Consider the following 15,743-nt stretch of genomic DNA (forward strand, 5'->3'; position numbering starts at 1 on the left):
CCACCCAATGAACTTTGGGGTTAGGGACCACAGCTCCCAAATGGTGAAAGGAATAGATGGATAGTTTCCTTCTGTACTTAATGTGCTTAATTTAGGGGCTGTGCTTTGGCCACAGGTTACCCAGAGTTAATTTTGCTGTGAACAGGGGGGATTGCTAGTTTTGCATTTCAAGAAATAGAATGTGCAAAATCCTAACAGGAAGGAAAAGAAAGGTTGTCATAGTTGCCTTTTGAACCTGGGATATTGTTAGCAGTCCAAAATTGCACGGTGAGACGATTTCCATCTGGTTGAGGGCAGGCAAGATGCAAATGTCTGTGCAGTCATGTGTCTGAGAGCCCAGAAATGCCCCCAGAGCTGTGGAGGGCATTCCTGCTCCTCCATTCCGTGCCTTTGAACAGGGAATTTGTGTGGCTGCTGCTGTTTGACACATCACTGTTTTTCTGACAGGGGTCTATTGCAAACTGCAGGTAGTCCAGGCACTCAGAGTGTCTCTAAGATATGAATAATACCCTGTTAGCATTTTAATTCCTCCCATTTTTCTGTTGTACATAACGTTCTTACCTCCAACAGATGAAAACTGACTTAATTTTTGTGGTAACAGACTTTTCCCTTCCCTCTCTCCTTCAGCTTTGTGTTTTTACAGTTGTACCACTCCCCCTTCTTTGGTGATGAAAACAACAAACCCCTCTTGTTGCCAAATGAGGTAGGCAAGGAGTTGTATAAATCCCTCATTTTTTTAACCTCATTGTTTTCTTGGAATGCAGATGATAATTACAAATGTCCAGCTTGGACAGTTGACAGGTGTTTCCTCCCTGCAGGGCCACAGGTGGGAGATTTGTGTTGGGTTGTGGAGGGGGTTTTTTTGAAGCTGTCAGGGTGCTGGGATGGTTGTGCTTGGGAAGGAGCTCCCTGGGCAGGGACACCTCACCCTGGCTCAGCCGGGTCCCTGTTCTGCTCACAGACGTTTGAGAGGTCAGTGCAGCTCCTGGACCAGATCCCATCCTACGACACACACAAGATTGCAGTGCTCTACGTTGGGGAGGGCCAGGTGAGTGTGTGCAGGGGTCTGAATCCTTAGGGAATGTTGGCAACCTCTCCAGCTGTGGGGTTTTCCCTGTGGGATTTCCCCTGCTCCCACAGCAGCCTTGCTTTTCCTATTTCCTACTCTAAAAATCTGCATGAAACCCTTCTGTGAGGGCAATCACCCTAATCCCAGGGAGAGATCTGTGGGGCTGGTGCTGAGTGTGACATGTGGCACGTCCCTGTGTCCCAGAGCAACAACGAGATCGCCATCCTGTCCAACGAGCACGGCTCCTACCGCTACACCGAGTTCCTCACGGGCCTGGGGAAGCTCATCGAGCTCAAGGACTGCCAGCCAGACAAGATCTACCTGGGAGGCCTGGATGTGTGTGGGGAGGATGGGCAGTTCACCTACTGCTGGCACGATGACATCATGCAAGGTGAGCTGGAAGGATGGTTTGTGTCTTCTCACCTTACCTGACCTGCCTTCCACACTGCTTCCTTCCCAGGGAGGTTGTGAGGATGTCCTGGGCTCTGATCCCCTCCTGTTCTCTCTGCTAGCTCTACAAGCCACGTGATAAAGTTCAGGGTTAGGTTAAACACACCTGCCTTAACAACAAACATCACACCAGTTTGATAATGGTCTGCTCTGTGAACCTTTTAAGGCAGGCAGGGTTTGGTGTAGAGATGTAGCTGGCTGTCCCCAGCTGCTGTGAAAGCTGAGGGTGGTGTCAATCACGCTGTGTTTCTCACAAAGTGTGGAGAGCACTTTGGAGCAGGGGCCGTCACTGCTGTGGCCATGGCTCATGTCACTGCAGTGTCCCCCAGCTCCTGCAGCACCAAGCAGTGCAGAAATCATCCAGGATCCAGCAGGATGTGGTGAAATTCCCAAATTTGTGCTCATCACGTGGAGTCCAGTTCCATGGGGTGGCTGCAGTCCTGGGGCTCTGCAGAGCTCAGCTAGGGCGAGTCCTGGTTTAAGCTCTTTTGCCTCTTTCCTCCCTAAGCCAGGGTCTCCTCCCTGTGCTGCTGTGCTGCTCCACTGGCTGCTGCACTCCAGGGACCCCTGGAGCATCCAGTGGGGCTGGATTCAGCTGTCACAAACTGGGACAAGCCTGTCAAGGGAGCAGTTTGTATTTTTATTACTGGCATTGCTGCTTGCCCAGCCCAGCCTAAGGATCTCTGTGTTCCCTCTCCAGCCATTTTCCACATTGCTACTCTGATGCCCACAAAGGATTTGGATAAATATCGCTGTGACAAGAAGAGGCACCTGGGGAATGATTTTGTTTCCATTGTTTACAATGATTCTGGAGAGGATTTTAAACTGGGCACAATAAAGGTAGGGGGTTTTCCTTGTGGGTGTGAAACCTTTGTGTGTGTGTGGGTGTTACCCTAAAAACTGTGTGGGGATTATGGGAGGAGCTTTCTGTGATGTGTTCACTGGTGTGTGTTCATGGCATTCACAAACCAGGGAAATGTTTCTGACTCTTTCTTTGGCTTCTCCTTAGGGGCAGTTCAATTTTGTGCATGTGATCATCACCCCCCTGGACTATGACTGTAACCTGGTGACGCTGCAGTGTCGGAAAGGTGGGAATTCCTCAGCCTTTGCTCTGCTGGGGGTTTGAGTTTCAAACAAAAGTTCCAGGAGAAGCTCTCTGGAACCAGTTTTCCCAGTCAGGTCTCTTCTCTGGGTTGCTCATGTTGTGTTCAAGCTCAGGACCCAGTGCCCGCAGCAGAGCAGAGCCCTCCCTCCAACAGCTGGAGGACACGGAGGGCTCAGCAGTGCTGGGGCAGCTCTTCTACCACAGGGGTGCTTCTGGCTGGTTTTGGCTCACACCTTGGTTCATGTGAGAGCCCAGCAGGCTCTCCCCAAACCTTTATGGAGCAGCCAGAATTTGGGGGCCAGTTGTGTTAAACTGCAGTGCAAGTTCTGTGGGAGTGGGAGCTGTGGAGCTTGTGGGGACTCGGTTGATCCAATTCCTCGGGTTTATTTGACTTATATATTTAATTTTAGGCAACCTTTGCTGCTTCTTTACTGTCTTACAAGAATTTTTTTCTTATTCCTTTAAAGACATGGAGGGTCTGGTGGACACGAGTGTTGCCAAGATCATCTCTGACAAGAACCTGCCCTTCGTGGCCCGTCAGATGGCCCTGCATGCCAACGTGAGTACCCCCAGCTCCCTGAGCTTCCAGCTGCTGCCTTGGCCCACCACCAGCTTCCAAGGAAACAGGCAGGGCCTGCTAAAGCAAAGAAACAACTTTTCTACTTGACCTTGAAGCCAGAGTTGGCACCTGAGCAGTCCTAACTCAGAGCTGGATTGCAGTTGCTGTCACACTGCACTAAAAAATCAGATTGATTTTATTGTTGTGCTTATGTTAATGTGGTTCCTCTCTTTCCCTGCTTCTCCTCACCCTTCCCAACCCAGATGGCTTCCCAGGTCCACCACAGCAGATCCAACCCCACGGACACCTACCCCTCCAAATGGATCGCGCGGCTGCGCCACATCAAGAGGCTCCGGCACCGGGTGAGTGCAGCTGCTCTGGGGGATGGAACTGGGCTGGACTGAGACTCTTACTGCAACTGAGGCAGGCAAAACCAGAAGTGGCTGAGTGAGAGGAGGGCTGTGTGTACAGAGGTTAGAATCCAGCTGGTCGTGGAATCACAGTTTGGGTTGGAAGGGACCTTAAGGATCATCAGGTTCTGTTGTGGGAATGACAAGTGTGGCAATGTCCAACAACTTCACTGGCAGGCAGGACTTTGGGAAGCTTAATCCTGGAATCCCAGAGTCACTGGTGTTGGAAAAGCCCTCCCAGCCCATCAAGTCCAGCCTGTGCCCGATGCCCACCTTGTCCCCAGCCCAGAGCACCGAGTGCCACATCCAGACACTCCCTGGGCACTCCAGACCTCCCTGGGCAGCCCCTGCCGAGGCCTGACCCCTCTTTCCATGGAGAAATTCCCCTTGATATCCAATACCTGGACACAGAGTGGCAGTGTCCTGGTAACCTGCCCTGCCCAGATGGAGATTTGGAAGAGTTTTGGAGAGAATGGAGCTCACCTGCTCTCCGTTGCCTTTCAGCTCCGTGAAGAGACACAGTACCAGAGCCCTGGCCTTCCCCTGCAGCTGCACCCCTCTGCCCCCACAAAACCCCCTCCCCAGATGCCCCAGGACCCCCCTCCCAGCTACGAGACGGGGCAGAGGAAGAGGCTGATCTCCTCCGTGGATGATTTCACCGAGTTCGTGTAGGGCCGGGCTCGGGGTGTCCCTGCTGGGACACTGAGGCCACGGAATTGTGTTCCCTGCACGGACACAGGGATTGGGAGGCACAGCCTGGCTGCTCCTTGCATGTGGACTTGGCACTGAACCTGCCAGGAGCTTTGGGTGCCCCTGAGGACGACACTGAATTCCCAGCAGAAGCTCCCAGAGGCCCAACCCACTGGGTTTAGTTTGATTTGAGCTGTTCCAAAGCTTCTCTGTTGGGAACTTCCCTGCAGAACCTTTCTTTGGACTCCTTCCACACCAGCTCCTGGTGGAAGCAGACAAAGGATGATTTTCTGCAGATCCTCACGTGAAGATCCAGGAATTGTGGGATTTTTGAGGACTGTATTGGAAATGAAAATTGAAAATCCAGTTGCTATTTCTGAGCACCCCAGAATCCCAGCTCCTCCCTGAACCTCGGGGCTGTCAGCACTTGGACTCTTCAAGCTCTGACTCATTCTGCTGCCAGCTCTGGGAAGAGTTAATTTGGGTTCTTTTCTGCCCAAAATGCTGCTTAAGTTCCCAAGGTTTGTCTCTATTTTGGCCATCTGCAGAACTTCCTGGTTGTGGGAATGCTGGGGTGTCACATCCTTCCCCACACACCTGATAAATCCCTTTTTGACTGCTGACAAGTCTTGAGGCATAATCTCCCCAGGAGTTTTGTTCATTCCCTGACAGGGAGGCTCTCAGGGGAGCCTGAAGCAGTTCAGTTGGAGCTTCCAGGGCAGGTGGGCACAGCTGGAATGGGACTTGCAGCCCCTCCTGAGGCAAGGAGGGCACCAGACACTACAGCATCCAACTGGGAGGCACCTGTCAGCTGGATTATACTGTGAGAACTTCATCTCCTGCTTTGTCCCTGTGGGGGAGGCGTGGATTTGGGAATGGCTGCCAGCAGGGAGATGAAGACAAGTGCAATGTGCACGTGGGACTGTGAAGGGACAGGTGAGGGGACGAAGGGCCCTCACCTGTGCAGGTGTGTGGGAACACCGAGTGTCCGTTGTGTTCGAGTGTTTATGAGTCGTAAAGGAAATAAAATATTTGTCTGATCTGTGTGTTCTTGATGCCCTGGGAAAGTTCAGACTCTTTCCTGATCATGTAAATCCTTCCTCTGTTCCTGGTTTCGTTTCCCAGCCTGTTGCTCATGGAATCACTCCCCACCCCTCTGAGTGCTGGACACTTGGATTCCTGGCTGTGTTCCAGGCTCTGGACTGGAATATTCCCTGGGGATACTCCCTCTGTCAGCTTGTGCCACCCCAGAGAGCTCATTCATTAATGCCAGCCCTGACAGGCTGCAGGATTTAAGAGAGTGTCTCATGCTGTGCAGGGGATCTTAATTAAAATGATGGCTGCAGAGAGAATGAGGGAGGGGTGGAGCAGGACAAAACCACCTGAGCCAGGTTTTATAGCAGTCAGTGTTTATTTGACTTTGTCACTTTGTAAGAAACATCCCCACAGTTACAAAATACACCATTTTTGTTTGCAGTGAAATGCTGACCAGACAGGAACCATTGGCATTTTGGTCACAATCATTGTTCTTTTTTTAAAAAAAAAAATTAGAAAAAAAATAAGGCACTTAGAGAAATCCCTCCCTCTCCCTTGGAACGAATGGATGGGGGTTTCATTTTTCATTTAAGCAGCTTGATCCTGATACATCGTTGTGAGATTCAAGGCAATAAATAACACACCATCTCTCGGTGACTACAGACACAAAAATATACATTCAGGGGGATTGATGGGCTTTTGAGTCAAGTTTATTGCTGTGAGGGTGTAACTCCATGGCTGAACACCTCTGGCTGCAGAGGAGCCTCAGCTGGGACATGGAGGGGACCCTGGGACACTGCTGGAGCTGGCACAGGAGCTGCTGCACTGAGAACTGTGAGTGCTGGAAGCTGTGGGTGCTGCCCACCACGCAGGGCTGGGCTTTTCAAGGAACTGTGGGTGGCAGAGCTGCTCTCCGTACTTCAGGGAAGTAGGGCAGTTGTCTGATCCCGTTTCTGCTCCTCTGGGATCAGAAGGAGCACTTGGTAAAGTCACACACACCGAGTCACACTCACACACACACGCAGGGCAAGAACGGGCACTTGGGAACAAAAATCCTGGTGGATTTGGGGAGCATCTTTGTTCCAGCTGCCCCTTAGCTTAGGAATGGCTGCTCAAAAACATCTGCTGGCCCCTCCTGCCTCTGTCTCCTCCCCTCCTGCTCCCAACTTCTTCTAATGAGGATACTCGAGCCTCTGCATCAGGAACTGAACTTTTTGGCTCTTCAAGAGACTTCCAAGACCTGCTTGGTTCATTTGGGACATTCCAATCACTGGATATTCCCACTGAGCCCTTGGGGTGGCTGGATCTACACCCCTGGTGCTCCACACAGGTGAGATGGGTTTTGCCAGGGCAGGTGTGTGGGGAAAGGAGCTTTGGAGCTGGAGGGGCCCTGGGGCCATTCCAGATCTCTGGGCCTCCTCACCACTGCTCCTCTTACTGCCTTGGTTTGGGGATGTGGCTCTGGCACTGTCCCTGTCACCAAAAAGGAGTCATGGACGTGCCAGAGCTGAGCCTGGTGCTGTGCTGCCTGGGAAGTTAAAGGAACAAAAAAATCAAGGCAAAGTTTTCTATGTCTGCCTTGAAAACCAGGTTTTTTTTCTAGGGACAGAGCACAAAGCTGACCAGCACCTGGTCGCAGCCCTGAGCTCAGGCTCCAGCTGCCTGCTCCAGGAACCTCCCTGTCCCACTCCTGCCCTCTGGGCCCTTCTCTGCCCTCTCCCACCCTGTCCTGGTTACCAGGATTGCATTTCTCCCCTCTGCACTCCCCTTCTCTGTCCCTCTGCTCTTCCAACACCTCTGTGCTGACCAAGCACCACGTCACTCATCTTCTGCCCTCATCCCTCCGCAACCTTCCCACAACATCTGTCCTGCACAGCACCTGGGATTTCCAAAGGTACCTCAGACCTGTCCCAAAGGCATCCCAGAGCAGCCAGGCTGCCTCACCCAGCCAAGGAAGCAGATGGATGCAGGAATGAAACCTCCACAAGTGTCTGACACAGCTGGGGGCTGGAGGGGAGGCTCAGGAGGGGATGGAGCAGTGCAAGTGCTTTAGGAGCTCTCCTTCTCCACCTGGAAAAGGCTCCCCTGCAGCTCTGCCCCCCTCAACCTTCCCTTCCACCCTCTCACCTGCCCAAGGCATGGAGCAGGTTCTGGAACACACTGGGGGCTTTTCCCCATCCACCTGTGGCCACTGCCCCGAGCCAGCCCAGGAGAGCACACGCACCACACACACACAGACACCCAATCCTTATATACACGGGACATTCCCAGGAAGAAGCACTTAATACATCCTTTAAATAACTCTGACAATAGTGTTCTGTCTCCTATCTACATGTTTCAAACACGGTACCGATGCTATGAAAATATAGCAAACATACAAAAATATATACATTTAAAAACCAAACAAACCCCGTATAAATTACTTACAATAGCCATAAGGTGAAATGGGGCTGAGGAGAGGAAGGCAGCCCTGGGGAGGGACTTCAGGCACCCCCAGGCTGTGATCTGGGGGGGTTCCATGGCACAGGCCAGCTGTAGCCCAGCAGCTGTAGCCCAGCACATGGTGAATCCCAGCTGGCAGGGCTGGAGGGACCCCAAAAAAAGCTCCCTCAGGGCTTCACCTGCCTCCTTCGTGCTCAGGGAAAGTGCTGGCACGGCTGCCTGAGCTGGGGCTGCGCTCCCCTCCTCCCTGCCCATTTCAGTTTATGATTTAAACAAACAAAATACTGCTTTTGTGATATATTATCCCATTCTTAGCTCGCACGTGTCACTGGTAGCCGAGGAAAGCCTTGTTTAAAGTGCTGGGCAGTACATAGGAACAAGTAAACAAAAAAAAAATAAAATAAAAAATATATATACTTAGGGCAATACATTCCTTGGGTTAGAGAAGCCAAGCAGCCAGCGGCGCCTGCACCCCGGGGCCACGGTGGGAGGACAGGGCAGGAGGGGAACACAGGGACACCAGCACATTGGGAATCCCACACTGGGAGATGGGAACCCCACACTGGGATATGGGAACCCCACACTGGGAGATGGGAACCCCACACTGGGAATTGGGAATCCCACACTGGGAGATGGGAACCCCACAGTGGGAATTGGGAATCCCACACTGGGAGATGGGAACCCCACACTGGGAGATGGGAACCCCACAGTGGGAATTGGGAATCCCACACTGGGAGATGGGAACCCCACACTGGGAGTTTGGGAACCCCAAGCTCGGAGGTGGCTGAGGCAGCCCAGGGGTCTCTCGTCCCCAGCTCGCTGCAATGTCCCTTGTTTTAAATATTTGGTTTCTTTAAATACGAATAATAGAACCAATTTCTGGAGGATAAAAGTAGCCAATACTGGACATTAACTGCTCTGGGTGTAGATAGCATTTCTCTATATATCTATTTATGCTTAAAGAACACAAGATGGGTTAAATACCTTCTCGAAAGCTGTCGCTTTCCTCCACAGTGCGTCTGGTCGACAAAAATCCAAGACTCGGTTCAAACCTTCAAGGCCTGGCGCTCTCCTCTCCCTTTCCCGTCCGGCACAGCCAGCAGGGAATGGGGGGAGCTTTGTCCCGTCCCCCCGTGCCCACCTGTGGCCGCTCCACACCCGCTGGCAGCAGCGGGGATCTCCTGCACCTGCTCAGCCCCGGGGGAAGGCTCGGCCTCCTCCCCTTCCATCCGCACCCCCGAGCGCTCCGGAGGGCCCGGCCGGCCCGGCCGAGCAGCTGCGGGCGGGCACAGCCCGCCCCGGGCAAAGCCCTGCCAGGGCACCGCTCCCGCAGCCTTTACTTCACCGTGGGGTGCACCCGGTTCTTGGCCCTCAGGGGCCGCTTCCTCCTGCCCGCCGTGGCCTTGCCCGGAGCGGCGCTGCCCGCCCGGCCCGCCCGCAGCAGCCGGCCCGGCCCGGCCCCGCCACAGCGCGGGGACAGCGGCTCCGGGGACAGCGGCTCCGGGAACAGCGGCTCCGGGGACAGCGGCTCCGGGAACAGCGGCTCCGGGGACAGCGGCTCCGGGGACAGCGGCTCCGTGCCCGGCGGCTCCGGGGACGGGCCCCGCTCCGAGCTCCCCGAGCAGCCCCGGCCCGGGCCCCCCTCAGGCCCGCGGGGCCTCCTGCGCGCTCGGCGGCTCCGGGAGAACTCGAGCAGGTGCTCGATGCGGGACACGTCCTCCGTCACCCGATTGACGCGGTCGAACTGAGCCAGCAGCATCTCAAAGAGCGACAGCAGGCGCTGGATGTCGGCGTCCACCTCCAGGCTGTCGCGGGCGCTCAGCACCAGGCTCAGCCCGTCCAGCTGGCTGGAGGACGTGGAGGCCCGGGAGCTGTCGGAGGCAGCGCTGGGAGTGGGGCCCCGGAAGGATTTGGAGTCGCTGGAGTCTCGGGAGGGCAGCGGCTCCATCCCCTCGAACCTCACCTTGTGTCGGAACTGGCGGGGAAGAGGAGGAAGGGGCAGCGTTAGGGCAGGAGCTGGGGAGTGGGAACGCTCCGCACAGCTCCAGGGATGCTCCTGGTGTGGCCTGGGGCTGGATCCCAGCTAAAGCCGGTGGGACAGCGGGGCTGAGGATGGGCAGCTGATGCCCGTACAGTTCCCCATCTCTCTTGGGCCCGGGGGTGGCCACTGCTCCGGCCCTCGCTCGCCAGGGGAAGCCGGCCCTCGCAGGAAGGAGCCAGGGAAAGGCCAAGGATGGCAGATGCTGCTCTGTGCCACCGGGCCCCTTCTCCACAGAGCCCCCAGGCCGCCCTCACCTCCTTGGCTTTGCTGAAGCCCATCCACATCTTGAGCCTGCGGACAAACAGCTCCACCATCTCGTAGTCCTGCGGCTCGAAGGCAGGCCGGTAGAGCTCGAAGTGCATCTCACGGTAGCTGTGGATCAGCACCGCCGCCAGCAGCCGCAGCACGACCCACACCTCCAGCACGATGTACGAGGTGCAGAAGAGGCAGCAGAGCCCCGAGGCCTCGGGCAGGCAGGGCCGGAGGCTGGCGCTGCCCCGCAGAAGGGCCAGCAGCAGCAGGAGGCTGCTGCCCACGCTGCGGAAGGACTCGGAGGAGGAGGAGAAGAGCTGTGGAGGGACGGAGATGTGATGAGAAGGGAGCAGCAGCAAAGCGTTGCCCTGACCCTCAATATCCCCTCCCACACGGGCCCTGAGGGTGGCCACAGATGGGCTGGGACAGGGACAGCCCCTGGCCAGAGGTGGCAGGATGGGCACAGAGTGGCCAGGGGCCCCAGGGGCTTTGCTCATGCCATGAGAAGGGGAAGGAAAAGGGGCAGCAGGACCACCAGCAGCCCCTCTGGAGGGAGGGGAACGTACCAGGAAGCCGAGCTGGGCGTAGGCCAGGAGGAGGAGGGCGAAGGCCACCCCTGCAGCCATCAGCTCCTTCATGGACTTCTGTAAGGTCTTCCCAAACACTGACCACTGCCGGACAAAGCGCAGCTGCTGGGCAGCCTGGGGCGGGAGAGGAGGGACTTACAGACACATTCCCAACCCAGGAAGGGTCTCTCAAACACGTGAGAAACCCAAACCCCAGCAGAGCACAAACACCCCAGTCTGCAGGTTCCTTGCAGACCCAACCATCCCATCAGCCACACTCGGCTGAATTCCCCGAGGGAATCGAGGGCCCAGAGGCCTCAGAGACCTGAGGTGCCCAGCAGAGACACATCTGGTGGCCTCCTCCTCTGCCCTGGCAGGGCTGTGCAGGGGCTGACAAGCACAGGAGGGCCAGGGCACACCCCACCCACCCACATTGTTCTCCCCCAGCCCACCCGTACCTGCACGGTCAGGAGGAAGAGGAGGGACGCGGCCAGGCTGCTGAAGACGGAGCTCAGGAAGGCCACCTGGTAGAAGTTGGTGAAGCCCCTGCGGTTGCTGAGGTACCTGAGCCACTGCTGGTCAGCCAGGGTGGCCTGGCTGAGGTGCACCAGCACCGTGCATGTGGTGAGCAGGATGAAAACCCACTGGCTGTAGTTGCCCCACAGGGTGAAGTAGGCTCTGCCTTCCTTCTTGATGGCCAGAGACTCCGACACCACGAAGTAAACCACAAACAGCATGAGGAAAACCTGGGGGAGGAACAGAGGTGACCAGGAGAGGTTATGGAGAGATCACCAGGAGAGGAGGAACGAGGAGGAGATGAGAGGACAAGCCCTGACTGCTGTGCTTCACTGGGGACCTGCAGCACCCCAGGACAGCAAAACCCCCCAAACCAGGCCAAGTCCCACCACTGCTCACCTGGAGCACCCCTAGCATCCTGTCCTGCATCCCAATCCCTCCTGAAGCTCCCCAGTGCCCACAGCAGTGCCCCTGTGGCAGGGTGGCAGCACCCAGGGGATGAGGGCTCTGCTGACACCACCCCCAGGGTGACAGACACGGGGACAAGCGGCCCCAGGCAGAGCAGCTGGAGCCCACGGTGAGCAGCCTGGCTGAGGGTCCCCAGAGCCCCCCATGCAGAGGCCCCACACTGACCATCATGAGGAGCTGCAGGGTGACCCCCGTGCTGAGCCGCAGCAGGGGGAAGGGGCTGATGGTGACAGCGGCCACGGCCTGGCTGGCCCCAGGGAACTCCAGGCGCAGGGTGACGGCCACATGCAGGTCCACGCTGGGGTTGTACTGCAGCAGCTCCACAAACACTGCCCGGCTCCTGCAGGGGCACAGCAGCAGCTCAGGGTGGGTGGGCCGAGGATGCTGTGCCCTGTGTCACCCCTGAGGAGCCCAGGTGACAGCAGGACACTGCCTCTGCCCTGCCACACTCACATGTTGTCGATCCACGTGTGCTGCTGCAGGAATTCCAGCTGAGCCCGGCTCTCCTCCAGGGAAGGGCCCAGCTCCTGCACGTAGCCACTGCTGTCGTAGAAGGAGATGTAGCCCCAGTACCAGATCCTGCAGAGGAAGAGGAGCTGTGGGGGAGGCTGAAGGACACTGGCTGCTCCCCTGTGTGCCAGGCCAGGCTCAAGGGGCAGATGCAGCTCCTGCCCCTCAGGATTCACTCCACAAGACAGATTACAGCGTGCACTGATCCACCCCAGTGTTCCCAACCTCACAACAACCCCAAGCCCTGTGGTGGCCCAGACTTGCATGGAGATGCCTCTGGGGACAAACCAGAGAAGTGTGATTTATGTCACATGCTTAGGGTGCTGCTGTCACCCCCCCTTTAGCAGAAATCTGGGGTGCTGGGCTCCCCTGCCCTGGAAGGTGCAGAGTTGAACCCTCTGCTGCTGTTCATTTGGAATTTCTGTGTCCATCTGCCCTTGGCCAGGCTCAGGGGCTGAGGTGAGGGCTGGGAAGAACCCAGAGCATCTGTAAAGACCTGTGAGAGGTCTGTAAGGGTCCCTGAGGAGGAGCAGAGTGGGAGCAGGGGTGGGAGCAGGCAGGGCAGCCCTTACCCCGCCAGGTCGGGTGCTGAGTGTGCCCACGCTGCCGTCCCGTTCCCGGCTGGGCTCTCCCAGCCCACTCCATAGTCAGCAGTGGCAAAGCTGTGCTGGTCAGTGCAGCTCCTCTGGGCGCTGCCCATGCTCTGCAGGATGTCCTGGGCACTCTGCTGGCACTCAGCTGGAATGAGAGCACCCTGTGAGCCCAGCACAGAGCTCACCTTCCCTCCCAACCCCTCCACACTCATCCCCTGTGCACCAGGGTGAGGGAATGGGCATGCACAGGTGAGGAATTGAGAAAAGGATGGATATTATTAATAAAAATAGAGAGCTGTCCAATTTAGGAGTTGGGATATGTCCATGCCACCAGGTCAGAGTGGATTAGCTGGGTGCAAGTGGAACAGAGACATCCCAGCTGGCCTTGGGTAACTGTGCACCAGCACTCTGGTCCCTGGATTGGAGTCAAGCTGCCAGAGGGCAGGGTTAGATGGGATATTGGGAAGGAATCTTCCCTGTGAGGTGGGGAAGCCCTGGCACAGGGTGCCCAGAGCAGCTGTGGCTGTGCCTGGATTCCTGGAAGTGTCCAAGGCCAGGCTGGAGCACCCTTGGCTAGTGGAAGGTGTCCCTGGATGGACTTCAAGGTCCCTCCCAGCCCAAACCATTCCAGGATTCCACGATCCACTCCTCAGTTCATCTCTGCAGAGCAGAACTGCTGCCTCCCCAAGCTGTGCTGCCTCCCCTCAGCCCCAGCTGCACCCAGACCTGCCCATCTGTCCCCTCCAGGACTGTCACCTCCCCCTGTGACAGCACAGCCACCATCCTTGCCCTCCCTCCTACCTCCCCGCAGGCGCAGCTGGCGCAGCCGTGCCGTGCCCAGCGTGGTGCTGTGGCTCTCCTGGCCAGAGCCGTTGTTGTACAGGTAAGGGAGGAACACCTGAGACATCCACACCCAGAACTGATCCGACCTGCAGGGGCAAGGTGTGAGATTGCTGAGCCAAAGTTGCAGACTTGGGGGCACGAACAAGCCACAGCGATGTGCACAGAGCCAAGGGCTTTGCAGTGACACACCCTCAACCCAGGGAGCCCCAGGGGTGTGGAAAATCAGCTGGGAAAATTTAATCCAGCTAAACTCATGTGCAGAGCGAGGAAGAGCAGACTCTGGACAAGATGTTATTTCTGGCTCTCATGACCCTGTTCGTGGCTACAACTTGTGGCTGTAAATTCTGGAGACAGAGAAACTCTTGTTCTTTAGAGCAGCTCCAGAAAGATCAACATCAACTCCCACAGCCCCTTCCCACTGGGGAAATCACTAAAGCTCAGAGAAATGAACCCTCTCAATCCCCAGAGGCCCCTCTGCTCTCCAGGGGAGCAGCAGAACCACGGAGACAAACAGGACCTGCCCAGTGCTGTGGAGTGCCCAGCTCCACATGGGCACCAAGGAACCTCTTACGGGACACACTGTGGAGCACAAGCCCCAGAGAGGACTCCCCTGGCCCCCAGGGGCTGGCAGGTACCTCTTGATGAGCAGGAAGTCGTTGCTGCCCAGCTGCTGCTTGATGGAGCTCTGCAGGAGGAAGGCCCGGCTGGTGCGGGAGGCGTCGCCGTAGTTGGTGAGCAGCACCACCAGCAAGAACATCATGTAGATGAGGAAATTCTGGGAAGCAGAGTAAAAACGGGATTTCATGGAAGGGCTGGACTCCAATCCTGCAGCAGGGCAGTGCTTTCCATGGCCATGCAATAGGATCAGAGCCAGAGACTGAGAAACTGAGGCAGAAGCACTCAGGGGATCCCAGCTGGACTGGGAGGACCCACGCTCAGATGAGCCTGAGCCCTGGGCTCAGCAGCAGCAGATGTCTCACCTTGAGCATCCTGTGCAGCAGTTTGACCTTCCTGGCCTCCTCCTTGGCCTGGAAGAGGGCAAATCCCTGCGGGGGCCGGACTTTGCCGATCCTCTCGGACACGTGTTCCACGCAGGGCTGCTCCACCAAGGTGTCGTCCTCCTCTGGGTGCAGCCTCTTGGCAACCAGGGAGAAATAGAGGGCTTCCAGCAGCACCTGGGCCACAGGGAGAGTGCTGAGCACCTCAGCATTCCAGCAGCAGCTCCCTTGGCACAGCTCCTACCATTCCAGCATGGCACAGCTCCTGCCTGGACCTTCAAAACCAAGTGCCACCAGCCCTGCCACCAGCCCAGCCTCTCCCAGTGCTGCTGGTGTCCACATCCTACCCTTCCTGAGGGATATGGGGTGGGAGAGACCATTGAGTGTCCACCCTGACCTGGTTTCTCTGGGGAAGGGGATTCACAGTGCCTGGAAGTGTCCCAAACCCACATGGATGTGGCACTTGGGGACTTGGGTTAGTGGTGAACACAGAGGTGGTGCTTGATGGACTTGGTAACTTTAAAGGGCTTTTCCAACCTTAACAATTCTGTGCCAAGTTAATTCCAGCTGTTAGTTCCACATACAGGTCTGTGCTGCCACGCTCCTGCCACGCTCACCTTGAGGGGCTCCCAGACCAGGAATGATGCCAGAAAGCTGAATATCCCTGAGATGAGCCACATGAGGGCCACGCTGGAGGAGAAGCCCACCCCGATCCACACGGAGACGCCCGCGGAGGTGGCGAAGAGCAGGAGGCTGATGCCGTGAGCCAGGAGGGAGCACCAGGGAGGCAGCAGGCGCTTCCTGAACGTCTGGTCTGCAACTGGGAGGAGGAGGAGGAGGAGGGAGAGCAGTGTGAACATCACTGCAGAGTCCTCGTGGGCACAGGGAGGGCTGGGCTCTTGTGGCAGCAGAGATCCCAGCCCTGGGTGAGTTTGGAGGGATCATCCCACACATTTTTATGACTGGTGGCTGCAGAGGGAGCAGAGCCTCCCCAGGGGACACTGCAGGAACTGTCACAGCACCGAGCTGGCCCAGGGCTTACTGAGATCCAGGCTCCAAGAGAAGCTGGCAGGAAATAGCAGCAATATCCCAGGCAGGGAGCTGCCCTTCCTGAGTCTCCTTTTCTATTTCATTTCCAGTTTACCCCATTGTGTCTCCACAGGGCTGTGGTGTGGGATGGGCCCTGTCCCCCCACA

General features: G+C 56.7%; 2 protein-coding genes across 11 annotated transcripts in view; one reads left to right on the top strand and one right to left on the bottom strand.

Moving 5' to 3' along the window:
- Nucleotides 1–5,323, top strand: part of TSC2 (TSC complex subunit 2) — a 32,385-nt gene extending 27,062 nt beyond the window's left edge. For all 10 annotated transcript variants that reach the window (XM_086853931.1, XM_023936997.2, XM_086853930.1 and 7 more), the window contains 8 exons: nucleotides 628–703; nucleotides 962–1,048; nucleotides 1,274–1,460; nucleotides 2,220–2,359; nucleotides 2,529–2,607; nucleotides 3,092–3,183; nucleotides 3,447–3,545; nucleotides 4,098–5,323. In XM_086853931.1, coding sequence (XP_086710057.1) covers nucleotides 628–703; nucleotides 962–1,048; nucleotides 1,274–1,460; nucleotides 2,220–2,359; nucleotides 2,529–2,607; nucleotides 3,092–3,183; nucleotides 3,447–3,545; nucleotides 4,098–4,265 — 928 coding nt within the window. In that variant the 3' untranslated portion in view covers nucleotides 4,266–5,323. The remainder of the gene's footprint in view (nucleotides 1–627; nucleotides 704–961; nucleotides 1,049–1,273; nucleotides 1,461–2,219; nucleotides 2,360–2,528; nucleotides 2,608–3,091; nucleotides 3,184–3,446; nucleotides 3,546–4,097) is intronic.
- A 352-nt stretch (nucleotides 5,324–5,675) lies between these two features.
- PKD1 (polycystin 1, transient receptor potential channel interacting) overlaps nucleotides 5,676–15,743 on the bottom strand; it is a 78,999-nt gene continuing 68,931 nt past the window's right edge. Inside the window, exons 36-46 of the mRNA XM_086853923.1 lie at nucleotides 15,165–15,367; nucleotides 14,530–14,724; nucleotides 14,185–14,324; nucleotides 13,508–13,635; nucleotides 12,686–12,851; nucleotides 12,057–12,182; nucleotides 11,769–11,943; nucleotides 11,078–11,365; nucleotides 10,620–10,754; nucleotides 10,056–10,370; nucleotides 5,676–9,735 (exon numbers count right to left, since the gene is read on the bottom strand). Of these exons, the coding sequence (XP_086710049.1) occupies nucleotides 9,097–9,735; nucleotides 10,056–10,370; nucleotides 10,620–10,754; nucleotides 11,078–11,365; nucleotides 11,769–11,943; nucleotides 12,057–12,182; nucleotides 12,686–12,851; nucleotides 13,508–13,635; nucleotides 14,185–14,324; nucleotides 14,530–14,724; nucleotides 15,165–15,367 (2,510 nt within the window). The 3' untranslated portion in view covers nucleotides 5,676–9,096. The remainder of the gene's footprint in view (nucleotides 9,736–10,055; nucleotides 10,371–10,619; nucleotides 10,755–11,077; nucleotides 11,366–11,768; nucleotides 11,944–12,056; nucleotides 12,183–12,685; nucleotides 12,852–13,507; nucleotides 13,636–14,184; nucleotides 14,325–14,529; nucleotides 14,725–15,164; nucleotides 15,368–15,743) is intronic.

The sequence above is a fragment of the Cyanistes caeruleus genome, chromosome 17 (genome assembly GCF_971803275.1).
Source record: "Cyanistes caeruleus chromosome 17, bCyaCae1.hap1.1, whole genome shotgun sequence".
NCBI lineage: Eukaryota > Metazoa > Chordata > Aves > Passeriformes > Paridae > Cyanistes > Cyanistes caeruleus.